We start from the raw sequence: 19,015 nt of genomic DNA on the forward strand, positions 1-19,015 counted from the left end.
CAGTTTCTTATAAAACTAAATATACTCTTACCACATGATCCAGCAATCACATTCCAAAAACCTGCACATAGATGTTTATAGCAGCTTTATTTGTAACTGCCAAAACATGGAAGCAACCAAGATGTCCTTCAGCAGGTGAATGGATCAATAAACTGTGGTACATCCAGACAATGGGCTATTATTCAGCACTAAAAACAAATATGCTATCAAGCCATGAAGAGACATGGAGGAAGCTTAAATGCATATTATTAAGTGAAAGAAGCCAATCTGAAAAGGCCACATACTACAGATTCCAACTGTACGACCTTCAGGAAAAGGTGAAACTATGGAGACAGTAAAAAGATCAGTGGTTGTTAGGGGTTAGAGGGGAGGGAGGGATGGATACTCCGAGCACAGATGATTTTTTAGGGCAGTGAAACTGCTCTGTATGATACTATAATGGTGGATACATGCCATTATACATTTGTCCACACCCATGGAATGTACAACACCAAGGGTGAGCCCTAAGGTAAACTATGGACTTTGGGTGATAATGATGTGTCAATGTACGTTCATCAACTATAACAAATGTACCACTCTGATGGGGGATGCTGATAATGGGGGAGGCTATGTATTTGTGGAGGCAGGTGGTATATGGGAACTCTCTGTGCTTTTCTCTCAATTTTGCTATGAACCTAAAACTGCTCTTAAAAAAAAGTCTATTAAGAAAAAACACAAATAAGACTGAAACAAAACAAACAAAAGATTAAGTAGTGGACATACAGATATATGTGACCATTAAATCTACTAAAGCCAAACAAAACAAAACAAAACAAAAAAACCCACTTGCTTTGTTGAAAACCCCCACTGTGGATTTAAAAAATGATGTTTAATTTCAATATACATTAAAAACATGAGTAAGTAACAGAAGGTAAGAGGCAATGATAAGAGTAAGGGCTGGGCTTCCCTGGTGGTGCAGTGGTTGAGAATCTGCCTGCCATTGCAGGGGACATGGGTTCGAACCCTGGTCTGGGAGGATCCCATATGCCACGGAGCAGCTAAGCCTGTGCGCCACAACTGCTGAGCCTGTGCCCTGGAGCCTGCGAGCCACCACTAGAGCCCGTGTGCTGCAACTACTGAAGCCCACGCGCCTAGAGCCCGTGCTCCGCAGCGTGAGAGGCCACCACAATGAGAAGCCCGTGCACCACAACAAAGAGTAGCCCCCACTCGCCGCAATTGGAGAAGGCCCATGCGCAGCGGTGAGGACCCAATGCAGCCAAGGATAAATGAATAAAATAAATAAATTTATTAAAAAAAACAAAAAACAAAAAACAATAACCTAATCTTAACCTTAAGAAGCAAACTAAAACCAAAGCAAAAAGAAAGGAACAATAGATATTGGGGTGAAAATTTATGAAATAGAGAATAAAATACAATAGAGAACATCAACAACAACAACAACAACAAAAAAGAGTAAGGGCTATAGAGTATAAACAAAAGGCTGGTGGGCCAGGCATTTAGTTATGTTGTAATATAAAAATATTTTATAAAAATTCAGTCACCACTGAAGCTTATAAGTTTTATATATAATTTTGATGTATCTAGAGTGGACAAAAACTTATAAAGTGAAGATGATCTTATCAGTAGAAAAGATATTCTAGACCAGCTTAGCCAAAAGAAGCATTTTGATTGCCTAATTTAACTTTGTAAAGGAGAAGTAAATCTTATAGCTGGTCTCTGTAAACCTCACAGCTGGAACATTCTAACAGCACCTTGCAGTTTCCAGTGATCAAAGTAAGTTACTTTATATACTAAACTAAGAATTTCATAATAGAAATAATGTAACACCAGGAGGTGCAGTTATCATGAAATAATTACACTCCTGGGAGATTACAGGCACAAGGCTGTACCCCAGGGGTGTGATTATCCCATGATAACCGTATCCACTGAAATTGCCTTATTGCAAAAATAATCTCTATTCACTGGTGAGACATTATTCAATAGGTGATTTTTTTAAATGAAAAGAGTTTTTAGCTTGAATCAGCAAGTGGATTAGGAAATTGGCCAGTTTATTTTTCATTGCATTCAAATTTTGAATATAACATCATTATTTGCTTTCCTATTTGATACAGTAGAGTATTTTTGATTCGGTTTTGAGAAACCTTTAGGAGTTTCTAATAATGTTAGTTAAGTGGTATTGCTAAATTCAGGTCAAACTTTAAAAGGTATTAAGTGAGCAAAACCATTTTAAATAATTTATTTCTATGCATAAGTTTTAATTCCTCTAATATTCCTTTAAAAATTATAAATGTATAACCACTGTTAATATTTTAGTGTATTTCCTTCCAGGCATTTTTATTTTTCTAAAAATAGCTCTCTATATGTCTACCTAAAGATGTAAAGAGAAACATGAATGGAATCCATGTAATTACCTTGTTTTATAATGTTTTTTTATTTGACCAAATGTTGTAAACAACATCCATTAAGAAATCTTCCTGTCATTTTTAATGGTTGCATAGTATAGTATTCCCCTGTGGCAATATCCCATAATTATTCACTTACATCCTTTTATTAGATATTTAGGTTCTCTACCTGTCTTACTATAATACACAATGCTTTACGACAAAAATCTTGGGACATATCCATGATTATTTCTGTAGGATAAAATTATGACTGTGTAATATTAGTAAAACATAATTTAAACAAACAAGGTCCTGTTTCCCACATCTTCAGTTGTTCTTACATACAGCTGAAGCTGATGGTTCTCAACGCCGACAGTGCACCAGAAATAGATCAGTAACTTTCATCATCTTATGTGGTATCACAGATGGTGAAAGTTACTGATCTATTTTTACCATAATCTTATCATAGAGTTCAGTGCTTTGAGGTATTCTTAGAAAAGTAAGACACAGGATTTAAGAAATTTAAAATACTGCTTCTTAATTTTTTTTTTTTTACTTGATATATCCTGGTATACCCTCATGTGTCAACACAGATCAACAGCTTGATTCATATATCTATATCTAACGGCTATATGGTATTCCATTTTGGCTATATTGGCATTCCAATTAATTCCGTAATTAATTTATTTTAAAAATGAAAAAAATTTTTTTGGCCACGCTGTGCATCATGCAGGATCTTAATTCCCCAACCAGGGATTAAACCTGTGCCCCCTGCAGTGGAAGCGTGGAGTCTTAACCACTGGACCACCAAGGAAGTCCCCATAATTAATTTTTTAAAAATACACCAATAGGGCTTCCCTGGTGGCGCAGTGGTTAAGAATCCGCCTGCCAATGCAGGGGTCACAGGTTCAGTCCCTGGTCTGGGAAGATCCCACATGCTGTAGAGCAACTAAGCCCATGTGCCACAACTACTGAGCCTGTGCTCTAGAGCCCGTGAGCCACAACTACTGAAGCCCGCGCACCTAGAGCCCGTGCTCTGCAACAAGAGAAGCCACTGCAATGAGAAGCCCGCACACTGCAACAAAGAGTAGCCCCTGCTTGCTGCAACTAGAGAAGGCCTGTGCGCAACAACGAAGACCCAATGCAGCCAAAAATAAATAAATAAAATAAACTTATATATGTAAAAAAATACATCAATAAAGTGTATGTGCCCGGCGCTATTCTAAACACTACACGTGTATTAACTCATTTAGTTCTCTTAACAACCTTATGAGGTAGGTACTAGTATAATACCTATTTTACAGACACTGCAAACTGAGGCACAGAGCAGTTAAGCAGCTTGCTTAAAGTCACATGGCTAGGGCTTCCCTGGTGGCGCAGTGGTTGAGAATCTGCCTGCCAATGCAGGGCACACGGGTTCGAGCCCTGGTCTGGGAAGATCCCACATGCCGCGGAGCGACTGGGCCCGTGAGCCACAATTACTGAGCCTGCGCTCCGCAACAAGAGAGGCCGCGATAGTGAGAGGCCCGCGCAACGCGATGAAGAGCGGCCCCCGCTTGCCACAACTAGAGAAAGCCCTCGCACAGAAACGAAGACCCAACACAGCCATAAATAAATAAACAAATAAATAAATAAAATTAAAAAAAAAAAAGTCACATGGCTACTAAGTAGAGAGCAGGGGTTCCAAATCAGGCATCTACGTACCTCCACACCTCCACAGTCTGAACTTATGGTTCCTTCTGTGTGGGAGGTTGTTCCTTCTGCCTGAGATACCAAATGCTCTTCTTCCAGATGCTGCATGGTTGCATTTTTCTGTCATCTAGGTCTCAGCCTAACATCACTTCCTCAGAGGGGCCCTTCCTGACCACCTCATCTAGTTATTCCCCATTTAGTTCTTATCACAGTATCCAATGTAATTTTAATCACAGAATTTATAAATACCTAGTACTTTCTTATTTATTAGTTTATTTTGTGTCATTCCCAATAGAATGAAAGTAAGAACCTCTTCTGTCTTGCTACTGTGTTCCGAGAGCCTAGAAAAATGGCTGGCACAGAGTAAGCACTCCATACGTGATTGTTGAATAAATGAGTGAGTTTATTTTACCAACCCCTTACTGACAGACATTTAGGGTTATTTCTCATATTTACTACTATTACCCTTTGAGCATCTACCTTATCACTTTCTTACTATAAATTCCTGGACGTTGAATTTCCAGTAAAACGATATGCATGTTCTTAAGGCTTTTGATACATATCATCAAATAACTCTTCAGAAAGGCTGCTCCAATTTATCATTAGTGGATTAAAATGTTCATTTTATCATACTTGCTCCAACACTGGATGTGTTTTTCTTTTAAACCTTTAGTGCTCGTTCTTTTTGTTGTTGTTAGTAGACTTTCTAATACAGATTCAAGAGAAAGCAGGTCTATTAGTTACTAAATAAAGGGCTATCCTAGTCTATAGTCTACGTCCTAGTCTCCTAGTATCCTGGAGTCTATCCTACTCATCCTCTCCAAGCAGAATCAAAGTAAGACAAGGCTGAGGAACAAAGACAGCAACTGCCACTGCCTGCCCCTAGCCAACACAGGGGTCATGCAACTGGAAGAGCACCACAAGGATGGAGAAAGAATGAAGAAAGATGCAACCCCTTCCAGCAAACAGAATATACCTTTCAAACATAACAACAGATCCCTGTGACTACCAAAATTAGTGGTCAGAGATATTTGCACCAATGGGTTCTTCATCCTACTTTGCCCTCATTTTCTTTGGGGCTTTATTTCTTTGGGAGCTTCTCTCCCCTCTTTCATCAGTTGAGTGAGGGCAGGGGAGAGGGAGCATAGTATGTGGGTTTTAAGAGTACCTGCACTTTGGCATCAGCAGGATGTTCTTTTGTCAGAGATTGCCAGACCAAGGTCTGTACGGCTATTTTCTCACTACTGAGCAGTTTTCCCTCTACTTAAGATGTGGTTTTTTAAACTGTTTTAAAGAGCAATAAGGATTTTTAAAAAATCAGGTTGCAATATTCTGTGTCTGTACTTCCTCTAGCCATCCCGACATTCGTAACACCATTAATGAGACAGTGTCAAACCTGATAATGGATCAAATTCCTAAACTCCTAATATGAGAACTGGCATCTTGAATCCTACAGCCTGCATCTGGCTTGCTGGAAGAAAGCCCAATGTCTAGCTATAGAAGAGGGCTGAAGGTCATATGCTGATTGAGGGTGAACCCTGGGCTCAGAAGTGGCAGTGGAAGCCTCAGGGAGTCTAAAGAGGTGCATCACAGGCCTAGATTAGCTGAGAGGTTGGGGCTTCACGCCCAGAACGTTTGCTTCAATACAGCAGCTCTGCCTTTATATGTTCTATACACTGGGATTACATGTAGGATTTATTTAAAAAAATTTTAAAAAGGTTCTATAGCTGTTTAAAAAATTCTGAAAATCTCGAGTTATATTATCATCTTTATTTTAAAATGAAGAACTGAAACTCATAAAGGTGAAATGACTTAAGGTTACAGGGTTAAGCAGGTTATTGCTATTATGATTCACTATGAGTTACTGTTGGATTAGTGTGGCTGTCTCAACAACATACTAACAAGGCACTGATAAATTTAAGTTAAAACTTCTCAGGTTTAGTATCTATTTATAAAAAGAACCCAAATGATCCAAACCAAATTAGACCAATTTTTCTTAAGTAAACAATAACATGCAGGAAGGTAAATAACTTTCAAGTAAAAATTAATTTTAATATATCTAACATCCTTTAAAACTCAATTTTTATTTTATCTCGGAAACAAAAAATGCAATTGTTGAGGCTTTTGTCCAGCCCAGTTCTACAACTCGTTAGGACATGAATATGAGAAATAGCCATTTCTTCCTTCTATTTTTAGGTTACCAACCTGATAAACTATGTTTAATACATCTGTTACTTTTAGAATCAATTACACAGGGCCCTTGGCTAGAAAAATTAAATTCTAATATACAGCATTTCAAACTCAAAACATATGATCAGAGTTTCCTGTTGACCATCATATTTTGGGAATGTAACCTAACCCCAAAAAACCAACCAAACCAAATCAAACTAATATCCAGAGAGACAAAAAAAAAAAAAAAAAAAAGTTATTTTAGCTTCCCTTGTTTGCCCTCTTATAAATTCTAAAACAAACAAATAAATTATGTCTGGTGCCTACCTGAGCCATCAGTGGGAACTGAACTTGCATTAATTCCAGAAAGACCAAACAAAGGACATTCTCGATCTGTATTGACATGACCCCATTTGTGACATTTAATGCACCTCACATTTCGAACCTGAGAAATAGTAAACATTAATTATTTTGGTTACTAAAATACTAATAATCTAATCAATGTTCAACTCCCCACTCCTTAGCAGAGTTTAAGTTAAATTAGTCTTGTTTTTAAAAGATCTCCAGGGAAAGAGACTCCACAACTATATTTGGTAATGTAATTCAAACACTAAAATCTTTTATCATAAATTATGCCTAAAAGCTAAGCTGAATCCTGTTTCTTTTTTCTAAAAATATTTATTTATTTGGCTGCATCATGTCTTAGTTGCAGCACATGGGATCTCCCTTGCAGCATGCAGGATCTTTCATTGCGGTGCGCAGGCCCTTCTTTGCAGCACATGGGCTTCTCTCCAGTTGTGGCGTGTGGGCTCAGTTGTTGCAGCGTGTCGGCTCTCTAGTTGTGGCATGCAGGCTCTAGAGTGTGCGGGCTTACTTGCCCCACAGCATGTGGGATCTTAGTTCCCCAACCAGGGATCGAACCCGTGTCCCCTGCATTGGAAGGCGGATTCTTTTTTTTTTTTTTAACATTTTATTGGAGTATAATTGTTTTACAATGTTGTGTTAGTTTCTGCTGTTTAACAAAGTGAATCAGCTATATGTATACATATATCCCCATATCCCCTCCCTCTTGCATCTCCCTCCCACCCTCCCTATCCCACCCCTCTAGGTGGTCACAAAGCACCGAGCTGACATCCCTGTGCTATGTAGCTGCTTCCCACTAGCTATCTAGTTTACATTTGGTAGTACATATATGTCAATGCCACTCTCTCACTTCGTCCCAGTTTATCCTTCCTCCTCCCCATGTCCTCAAGTCAGTTCTCTACGTCTGCGTCTTTACTCCTGTCCTGCCCCAGATTCATGAGATCCATTTTTTTTTTTTAGATTCCATATATATGTGTTAGTATACGGTATTTGTTCTTCTCTTTCTGACTTACTTCACGCTGTATGACAGACTCTAGGTCCATCCACCTCACTACAAATAACTCGTTCGTTTCTTTTTTATGGCTGAATAATATCCCATTGTATACATGTGCCACATCTTCTTTATCCATTCATCTGTCAATGGACACTTAGGTTGCTACCATGTCCTGGCTATTGTAAATAGTGCTGCCATGAACACTGTGGTACATGGCTCTTTTTGAATTATGGTTTTCTCAGGGTATATGCCCAGTAGTGGGATTGCTGGGTCATACTGTAGTTCTATTTTTAGTTTTTTAAGGAACCTCCACACTGTTCTTCACAGTGGCTGTATCAATTTACATTCCCACCAACAATGCAAGAGGGTTCCCTTTTCTCCACACCCTCTCCGGCATTTATTGTTTGTAGATTTTCTGATGATGCCCATTATAACTGGTGTGAGGTGATACCTCATTGTAGTTTTGATTTGCATTTCTCTAATAATTAGTGATGTTGAGCATTCTTTCATGTGTTTGTTGGCAATCTGTATATCTTCTTTGGTGAAATGTCTATTTAGGTCTTCTGCCCATTTTTGGATTGCGTTGTTTTTCTGATATTGAGCTGCATGAGCTGCCTGTATATTTTGGAGATTAATCCTTTGTCAGTTGCTTCGTTTGCAAATATTTTCTCCCATTCTGAGGGTTGTCTTCTCGTCTTGTTTATGGTTTCCTTTGCTGTGCAAAAGCTTGTTTCATTAGGTCCCATTTGTTTATTTTTGTTTTTATTTCTATTTCTCTAGGAGGTGGGTCAAAAAGGATCCTGCTGTGATTTATGCCATAGAGTGTTCTGCCTATGTTTTCCTGTAAGAGTTTTATAGTGTCTGACCTTACATTTAGGCCTTTAATCCAATTTGAGCTTATTTTTGTGTATGGTGTTAGGAAGTGGGTTTTTTTTGTGTTTTTCTTTTTTAAACATCTTTATTGGAGTATAATTGCTTTACAATGGTGTGTTAGTTTCTGCTTTATAACAAAGTGAATCAGTTATACATATACATACGTCCCCATATCTCTTCCGTTTTGCATCTCCCTCCCTCCCACCCTCCCTATCCCACCCCTCTAGGTGGTCACAAAGCACCGAGCTTATCTCCCTGTGCTATGTGGCTGTTTCCCACTAGCTATCTATTTTACTTTTGGTAGTGTATATATGTCCACACCACTCTCTCACTTTGTCCCAGCTTACCCTTCCCCTTCCCCATATCCTCAAGTCCATTCTCTAGTAGGTCTGCATCTTTATTCCCGTCTTACCCCTAGGTTCTTCATGACCATTATTTATTTATTTTTTTTAGATTCCATATATATGTGTTAGCATACGGTATTTGTTTTTCTTTTTCTGACTTACTTCACTCTGTATGACAGACTCTAGGTCCATCCACCTCACTACAAATAACTCAGTTTCGTTTCTTTTTATGGCTGAGTAATACTCCATTGTGTTTATGTGCCACATCTTCTTTATCCATTCATCTGTTGATGGACACTTAGGTTGCTTCCATGTTCTGGCTATTGTAAATAGAGCTGCAGTGAACATTTTGGTACATGACTCTTTTTGAATTATGGTTTTTTTCAGGGTATATGCCCAGTAGTGGGATTGCTGGGTCATATGGTAGTTCTATTTTTAGTTTTTTAAGGAACCTCCATACTGTTCTCCATAGTGGCTGTATCAATTTACATTCCCACCAACAGTGCAAGAGGGTTCCCTTTTCTCCACACCCTCGCCAGCATTTATTGTTTGTAGATTTTTTGATGATGGCCATCCTGACCAGTGTGAGGTGATAATTCATTGTAGTTTTGATTTGCATTTCTATAATGATTAATGATGTTGAGCATTCTTTCATGTGTTTGTTGTTGGCAATCTGTATATCTTCTTTGGAGAAATGTCTATTTAGGTCTTCTGCCCATTTTTGGATTGGGTTGTTTGTTTTTTTGATATTGAGCTGCATGAGCTGCTTGTAAATTTTGGAGATTAATCCTTTGTCAGCTGCTTCATTTGCAAATACTTTCTCCCATTCTGAGGGTTGTCTTCTCGTCTTGTTTATGGTTTCCTTTGCTGTGCAAAAGCTTTTAAGTTTCATTAGGTCCCATTTATTTTTGTTTTTATTTCCATTTCTCTAGGAGGTGGGTCAAAAAGGATCTTGCTGTGATTTATGTCATAGAGTGTTCTGCCTATGTTTTCCTCTAAGAGTTTTATAGTTGCTGGCCTTACATTTAGGTCTTTAATCCATTTCGAGCTTATTTTTGTGTATGGTGTTAGGAAGTGTTCTACGTTCATTCCTTTACATGGAGCAGTCCAGTTTTCCCAGCACCACTTATTGAAGAGGCTGTCTTTTCTCCACTGTATGTTCTTGCCTCCTGTATCAAAGATAAGGTGACCATATGTGCGTGGGTTTATCTCTGGGCTCTCTATCCTGTTCCATTGATCTATGTTTCTGTTTTTGTGCCAGTATCATACTGTCTTGATTACTGTAGCTTTGTCATATAGTCTGAAGTCAGGAAGCCTGATTCCTCCAGCTCCATTTTTCTTTCTCAAGATTGCTTTGGCTATTTGGGGTCTTTGTGTTTCCATACAAATTGTGAAATTTTTTGTTCTAGTTCTGTGAAAAACGCCATTGGTGGTTTGATTGGGATTGTACTGAATCTGTAGATTGCTTTGGGTAACATAGTCATTTTCACAATGTTGATTCTTCCAATCCAAGAACATAGTATCTCTCCATCTGTTTGTATCATCTTTAATTTCTTTCATCAGTGTCTTACAGTTTTCTGCATACAGGTCTTTTGTCTCCTTAGGTAGGTTTATTCCTAGGTATTTTATTCTTTTTGTTGCAATGGTAAATGGGAGTGTTTCCTTAATTTCTCTTTCAGATTTTTCATCATTAGTGTATAGGAATGCAAGAGATTTCTGTGCATTAATTTTGTATCCTGCTACTTTACCAAATTCATTGATTAGCTCTAGTAGTTTTCTGGTAGCATCTTTAGGATTCTCTATGTATAGTATCATGTCATCTGCAAACAGTGACAGTTTTAATTCTTCTTTTCCGATTTGGATTCCTTTTATTTCTTTTTCTTCTCTGATTGCTGTGGCTAAAACTTCCAAAGCTATGTTGAATAACAGTGGTGAGAGTGGGCAACCTTGTCTTGTGCCTGATCTTAGTGGAAATGGTTTCAGTTTTTCACCATTGAGAACAATGTTGGCTGTGGGTTTGTCATATATGGCCTTTATTATGTTGAGGTAGGTTCCCTCTATGCCTACTTTCTAGAGAGTTTTTATCATAAATCGGTGTTGAATTTTGTCGAAAGCTTTTTCTGCATCTACTGAGACTATCATATAGTTTTTATCCTTCAATTTGTTAATATGGTGTATCACACTGACTGATTTGCGTATATTGAAGAATCCTTGCATGGAAGGCGGATTCTTAACCACTGGACCACCAGAGAAGTCCCTCCTATTTTCTTTTTGTGTGTTACTTTGTGGCAATAAAACAATGTCATCCAAAAAGAAATGGTAAAATACCAAAAAAGAATGATGTCATGGCCTCATGTTAAATCCTCTCATTTTAAAAAATTAACCTTTGAGGTTTCAATTTCTTTAAACCAGGGGCTGGCATACTTTTTCTGTAAAGGGCCAGATAGCAAATATTATAGGGTTTATGGGGCCAAAGGTCTCTGTTGCAACTACTCAACTCTGCCAATATAGCAGTAATATGTAAATGAATAAGTAAGGCAGTGTTCAAAAAAATGTTATTTATAACAAGGACCTGGCCCTCTGATGATAGTTTGTTCTGGTTCCAGACAGTTTTATATATTTTTTTGACCTTGAGCTAATTCTCCAAATTCCTTGAAAACCACAGAGACCATTATCATTATAACCCTCACAACAAAACTTTGAATCCTATCTTTTATCAGTTTAGTACATTTAATATTTTCTCTCCTAGTCCTTCTATTATCTGATACAAATAGAAACCACAGAGCCCCTTTTCAGCTTAAATACCTTTTGGACAACAGTATAAAGAAGTGTTTATAAAAAAAACTTATTCTTACAGTATAAATATGTGTCACTTGCCTGAATACCAAAGGGCTGATCTCTGATGTTCATGTCATCTTTGGCATATCTATTAAAGAGAGAAAATGTACAAACGCAATATTAAGAATAATTTAATAAGTAAACTAAAAATAGTTTTATAGTTCTGAGTAAATTATGAAATGTACAACTTCAATAAATAAATAGAACCATAAAATCTATTTAGTATTTCCAAACACCACTTCATTATTAAGTATCCAGTCTGATGATCTGTGATTTAAAAAAATGAAAAAAATAAAAATAGAACTAAAGACTATAATCAAGCAAATGAGTTGCATAAGACAAATCTTTAAAAGTAACTTTTCACATTAGTTGCTTTCTCTAATGAATAAAAAGGCAACATAAGATGGGATATTAGATAAATTTAATGATACACATTTTATCTTAAAAGAAAACCAGCTCTTACTTTTCTCGTGGGGCCCCTTTTTGCCATTCAAATTTGTATTCGGTCTCTCCTTCTGTTTCTTCTTTCTAAAAACATTCATTAAAGTCTTTCAATTTTTCCATAAAATTACAATCTATTGCAAATAAATCCAAACATAGAAAATAGTACTTTACCTCTTTGTTTTCTTGATTGCATATCAAAAACATGGGAGGAAAAAAAGGTAGGTCAAGTTAAAAACTTCAACATAAAACTCTTCTATCATATACGACACTATGATATCATGGTATTTAATTGTAACTTGTAAGAATGTATTAGTTTGACTTTTTTTCTTAAGATAAAATTCAAATCACTGAAGGATAAAAAACAGTGAATAAGAGATAGTATTTAATAAGCACATTTATTTCTAGTCTTTAAATTTTTATATTTTCCATTGACAGTGAATATTATGCTTTGTATTTACAAGTATACTCAATAAGAAGGACTAAATATACAAATTATAAAAGAATAAATGTACTTCTGGTGATGTTGAGATTATTTTCCTCCCCAAAGGACAAGTCATGAAATTATTACTAGATTAGACAAATATTTTTAGTATTTATTCTACTGTATTGATTGTAGTATTTTAAAAAATTATTTTACAGAAATAATAGCAATTTTAAAAGATGAAGAGCAACTTCTAAAAAATGTCTGTCATAACAGTTCTCAATCTTTAGTTGCAAACACATCAAAGACTTAAAAAAACGAAATGACGGAGTACCTTTTTTAGCCCCTGGTGGAGCCTCATACATGAAATTAAGGCCATTCTTTACACGTTCATCTCCCATAAGCAATCTAAATAAAACAAGACATAAAGTTAGCAATTTTTTGTAGGAGGAAAAAATTACAGAAAAACTGTCCCTCCATACCCCTAAATCCTAAGGGAATTAGGATAAAATACATTTATTAGAGATGAAGTTCCAGAAGTTTACTCCACTGATTAGGTGACATCTGAAATATCTGATTGTAAATTCCAACAGTACTGCCTCTTTAGTAACTAATTGTAAATTCTGAGACTTTCTCATTACCTGAGAGATCCCGGCCCTCCCAACTGAAATGAGGGAAAAAATGCCATGCTTCCCCTCACATGCTTTTCTTAAACTTTGAAATGCTGTGGAAATAGGGACAACTTTGAAAGTTTAAGTTAAATAGTGCCAACATTTTTTCTTAATTGTGAGGAATCAAACAGTTCTAGAAAAATGAGTCTCTCTGGAATTTCTTTAGGAAGGCAAATCCAATTAATTCTTAAAAGAGTCAAAGGCAATAAGAGAATCAAATTCTTTAGCGAGGCCAATGAAGAGAGAATAGTTTAAAGATAATCTACAACAGATTAATTACTATGATGGACTGCTGCATCTTAAAAATCATTTTCTTTCTTTTTTTTTTTATAAATTTATTTATTTTGTTTATTTATTTATTTTGGCTGCATTGGGTCTTCGCTGCTGCGTGCGGGCTTTCTCCAGTTGCAGTGAGCGGGGGCTACTCTTCGTTGTGGTGTGCGGGCTTCTCGTTGCTGTGGCTTCTCTTGTTGTGGAGCATGGGCTCTAGGCGCGCAGGCTTCAGCAGTTGTGGCTCGCGGGCTCTAGAGTGCAGGCTCAGTAGTTGTGGCGCACGGGCTTAGTTGCTCTGCGGCATGTGGGACCTTCCCAGACCAGGGCTCGAAACCGTGTCCCCTGCATTGGCAGGCGGATTCTTAACCACTGCACCACCAGGGAAGCCCCTCATTTTGTTTTTTATCATTTCTGTTTTAACACGAAAAGTTCCCTGTTTGGGTTCTGTTTAGAGAGCTATGCTGTGCTTTTTAGAAAAAAAGCTCTGCTACAAATTGAATGAATGGTCAAGTTAAAGTTTTAATTCATAAGATCCAAGTAAAGTACTGATTATAAAGAAAAAGGCTAAAGAGTGAACAGAATTTCCTCTTATTTGGAAAAGGCTATCACAAAGGATAGCCTACATGATTATAGTTCCTCACTTTTTATTTCCACTGGTGTTTACAAAGAATTGTAAAAGAAGAAGAGGGCAAAAGGATGACAGGATCTACCTCTATACAGTGCGATATTATTCAGCAATAAAAGGGAATGAACTACTGACACATGCTACAACATGGATGAACTTCAAAAACACTGAAAAAAATGTTTTTTAAAATACATTTTAAAATTTTTAATTTTTAAATTTTAAATAATTATATTAAATGAAAGAAGCCAATCACAAAAGACCACATATTATATGATCCCATTTATATGACATTTCCAGAATAGGTGAATCTATAGAGACAAATAAATTAGTGGTTGCTTAGAGCTGAGAGGTATTAGGGGGCACAGGGTGTGGGAATGGGGAGTGACTGCTAATGGGTACAAGATTTCTTTTTCGGATGATGAAAATGTTCTGAAATGAGTTATGGTGATGGCTCCAAACTCTATAAATACACTTAAAACCAACATATACTTTAAAGTGTATAAATTATATCATATTAAATTAACACCATTTAAAAAATTAAAATGGACCACATGAAAAGCTCAACATCACTAGTTATTAGGGAAATGTAAATTAAAACCATGAGATACCATGTTGTACTCATTAGGATGCCTATTATCAAAAAAAAAAAAAAAAAGGAAAATAACAAATGTTGGCAAGGATGTGGAAAAACTGCATTGCTGGTGGGAATGTAAAATGGTACAGCCCCTATGGAAAACTGTTGGGTGGTTCTTCAACAGCCAAACACAGAATTACCAGATGATCCAGCAATTCTACTCCTAGATAATCCCGAAGGAACTGAAAATAGGGAGCTGAACAATATGTGTATGCCAACGTTTATAGCAGCATTATTCAAAACAGCCAAATGGTAGAAGCAATTCAAGTGTCCACTGATGGATGAATGGGTAGACCAACTGTGGTATACACATACAATGGAATGTTATTTGGCCATAAAAAGGAATAAGCTGTGATACATGCTACAATATGGATGAAACTTGAACACGTTATACTAAGTGAAGTACACCAGACACAAAAGGACAAATGTTGCGTAATGCCACTTATATGGTATATCTAGAATAGGCAAATTCATAGAGACAGAAAGAAGAATAGTGTTTACCAGGGGCTGGAGGGAGGGGGAATGGAGTTATTATTTAACGGGTATAGAGTTTCTATTTGGGGTAATGAAAAAAATTTTGGAAATAGACAGTGGTAATGGTACCAACACTGTGAATGTAATTAACGCCGCTGAACTGCACACTTAAAAATGGCAAATTTTGTTTTATATATTCCCACCCCCGAAAAAGCATTTCATTTATATTGAAATGAAAATAACAAAATCAAAACTGGAATATCAATTTCATTTTGTGCAAAACTCAACAGGTATACAAAATAAAAGGAAAAGCTATGATATTGGCATTTCTGTTTTAACTTCAACTAAAAACCTGTACAGATTCTTTTTTTTTTTTGCTGTTGACTCTAAGCAGAGTGAAATGTACAGATTTTTGGACATCCTTTTATTTATCCAGTCAGAATAATAAGTGTGATTGTCATCTTTAAAAAAAAGTATGTAGGGATCAATATCCACAAACATTAAGAAACATCTAGGACAGTTAAAAACTTGAAAGGGAAAAAAATAGAGTACTAAGGAACAGAATTGGCTATCAAGGACAATACTTCTGAATGAGGAAAAAAGAAAACTGTAGCAAATCACTCCAAATACTCATAAATTTGCTTTTATATACTCATAAATTCAAACAAACAAACCTAAAAGCAATGAACACACCTAGTGTCCAGATCCTGGTTTGTAAATATCTTTCTCCGATAAAAGGAACCAGGTTGATTCCAATGCTGGAGCAGGGAACAATAAAAGACAAATTTTTGACGATCTTGTAGTGCCAGGAAGAATTTTTTTTTTTTTTTTTTTTAAAAAGGATGGGGCATGTTAAATGGACATAGGAGTCAAGCTGACAGAGCAGGCAAAGGCCAAAACTGGAACAATTTGAGCAAAAATATAAATAAGAGTATTAGATTATAACTGATTAAATAAATATCTGAGTCCATGCTGATAGGAATAAATGATTAAATAAATAAGTGAGGGAAAGGGAAAAATCCTCTTTCCAGAAAAATTCAAATTAAACAATGTAGAGGGACTGAAACAGAAAATCACTATTAGAATACCACAGTAATAACTGATGCAGGCAAGATCTATCAATGAATACTGACATCAGTGGGCAAAGTTCAGGATATGTGCATAGCTTCAAATATTTCCACCTCCACTATCTCTTCATTGGTGTAACTCAACTATATTGGCTGTTTCCTGAACATCCTCTCCATCTTCCCACCGTGATCATCTTTAATAAGCTTTTACTATATGTAAATCACGGTCTCTCAACGGTAGTGCTATTGACATTTTGGACTTGATCATTCTTTGAGTGCACTGTAGGCTGTTTTACAGCATCCCTAGAATCTACCCACTGGGTGCTCTTATCACCCAACCCCTGAGTTGTGACAATCAAAAAATGTGTCCAGGGACTTCCCTGGAGGTCCAGTAATTAAGAATCCGCCTTCCAAAGCAGGGGACACAGGTTCTATCCCTGGTCGGGGAACTAAGATCCCACATGCCACAGGGCAACTAAGCCTGTGCGCTCTAAAACCCATGCGCCACAACTAGAGAGCCAGCACGCTGCAACTACCAAGCCTGCATGCTCTAGAGCCCACACGCCAGAACGAAAGATCCCACATGCTACAATGAAGATCCCACATGCCGCAACTAAGACCAGACGCGGCCAAAATAAATAAATATATTTTTTTAATTAAGAAAAAAAAATGTGGACTTCCTTGGTAGCGTAGCGGTTAAGAATCTGCCTGCCAATGCAGGGGACACAGGTTCGAGCCCTGGTCCGGGAAGATCCCACATGCCGCGGAGCAACTAAGCCCGTGCGCCACAACTACTGAGCCTGCGCTCTAAAGCCCGTGAGCCACAACTACTGAAGCCCATGCACCACAACTACTGAAGCCCGCCCACCTAGAGCCCGTGCTCCACAACAACAGAAGCCACCGCAGTGAGAAGCCCATGCACTGCAACAAAGAGTAGCCCCCGCTCACCGAGTAGCCCCCACTCACCGCAACTAGAGAAAGCCCGCGTGCAGCAACAAAAACCCAACACAGCCAAAAATAAATTAAAAAAAAAAAATGTGTCCAAACATTGCCGCATGTCTCCTGGGGGCAATAATGGCCCTCAGTTGAGAACCAAAGATCTAAATCCTTACCATTCTTCACAGTTCAGCTTAACCGTCACCTCTTTTATGAAGTCTTACCTTGTTATCCCAAATGGAATTATTTTCTTATGCTAGCATGCCACAGTTTTTATAAAGTGTGTTTTCAATCAGTTATTACTTTCAGCCTTGAACTATATGTATGTACATACCCCTTATTAGATTTTCTTGGGGGTAGAAACTATGCATCACAATTTTATAGGCCACTACAACACCATTTGTTGTCTTACATGAAGTAGGCACTCAATAAAAGTTAATCAGATTAAATAAATGAGTGAGAAAAGTACTTAATTAAACTAAACATTTCTTTAATTTTGCTCTCATATACTATATTTTAAAGAGAGTATTTAGTAATAGTTTAGTATTACTTCACTTAAGTTCCATGTTTTGATGAAATATACCACTGAGTGGAAGAGAAAATATGACTTATCTAACTAAAGCACCACTATTCATTTGCTTGATTAACCAAGAGAAATCAGCTTCAGAGTTAGACCTGCAAATACAAACATAAATGACAACAGCTAAAGGGCAGGTACTGTACCGTAGTAAACCAATGAAGAACTCTAGCTCTGATCCTGCCATTAATAGAACAATGACATGCAGGTCAAGTAGAGACACTTCAATTTACTTCTTGAAGCTGTCCTGTGCACCTTTTCATTTCAGTGTATGTTGAAGAAATATCTTTGTAAGAGGCCTCAGTAGCTCAAGTATAGACATTTATTTTTCTTCTAAGTTTTGTATAAGTTGGGACTTCCCTATAAACTGTATGTGGAGTCACATCAATCAATATTTTATGTGAATTATGGGTAAGGTTGGAAAAAGTGCCCATCTATCAATATAAGAGTAAAGACAGTTCACAGGGAATACAATCCTATCATTGGGGCATTCAATTCAATAAAGCTAATTTAATATATGATTCAGTAAAGGATATTATTATGCAATTGACTATTCTAAAAACACCAGCATAGTGGAATTTCTTACCTATTATCATATGATTCTTGTTCTTTAAGATATTGCTGCATTAATTCTTCTTGTTTCTTCTTATCATATGATATTTTCTGTTCTGCCATCCATACCTAAATTAGTAAAGTACAAAACTTAAGTAGGAAGTTTGCTCTCTTTATAATAAAACATAAAATGCTATTGTATATAGTTTACAACATCACCTATTTTGGTCATAATGTCATTATCACAAAACAACAGTTGAAAATCTGGTTTGTGCTTTTATACAAGTCCTTAAATATAATCATTCAAAACACCTAAACTTTCAGGCAAAAATGTCAAACTTGAGAACCACGCTGAGCACTTGGGGTACAACTGCTTCTTGCATTAAGTCACTCTGTTGTTTCAGAGATGAGAACGACCATCTCTCTACATGGAATATGTCTAGTCCAAAAAACATACAGGGCACAACCAGTAAGGTTAAACGGTGCCCATGGATGCCAGTGGGTGTCAATGACACCCCAAGAGAGGAGAAATGGAAGACAAATAGGAGAAAAAAAGGAAAGGAGATGAAAGGTAGTTGTAGAAAAAAGGGAAGAGACAAGAGAGGAATCAAAGAGATGCATCTGACGTCCTGCAGTTGCTCAAGGGCACCACCACCATAGGCTGAATGCGTCCCTATGTGAAATTCT

General features: G+C 37.1%; 1 protein-coding gene across 1 annotated transcript in view; it reads right to left on the bottom strand.

Annotated features, from left to right (window-relative positions):
* Positions 1 to 19,015, bottom strand: part of CIR1 (corepressor interacting with RBPJ, CIR1) — a 40,188-nt gene that overhangs the window by 17,258 nt on the left and 3,915 nt on the right. Inside the window, exons 2-7 of the mRNA XM_036857853.1 lie at positions 18,363 to 18,457; positions 12,854 to 12,927; positions 12,270 to 12,280; positions 12,118 to 12,182; positions 11,694 to 11,742; positions 6,570 to 6,687 (exon numbers count right to left, since the gene is read on the bottom strand). Coding sequence (XP_036713748.1) covers positions 6,570 to 6,687; positions 11,694 to 11,742; positions 12,118 to 12,182; positions 12,270 to 12,280; positions 12,854 to 12,927; positions 18,363 to 18,457 — 412 coding nt within the window. The remainder of the gene's footprint in view (positions 1 to 6,569; positions 6,688 to 11,693; positions 11,743 to 12,117; positions 12,183 to 12,269; positions 12,281 to 12,853; positions 12,928 to 18,362; positions 18,458 to 19,015) is intronic.

This window comes from Balaenoptera musculus, chromosome 7 (genome assembly GCF_009873245.2).
Source record: "Balaenoptera musculus isolate JJ_BM4_2016_0621 chromosome 7, mBalMus1.pri.v3, whole genome shotgun sequence".
NCBI classification, from domain to species: domain Eukaryota; kingdom Metazoa; phylum Chordata; class Mammalia; order Artiodactyla; family Balaenopteridae; genus Balaenoptera; species Balaenoptera musculus.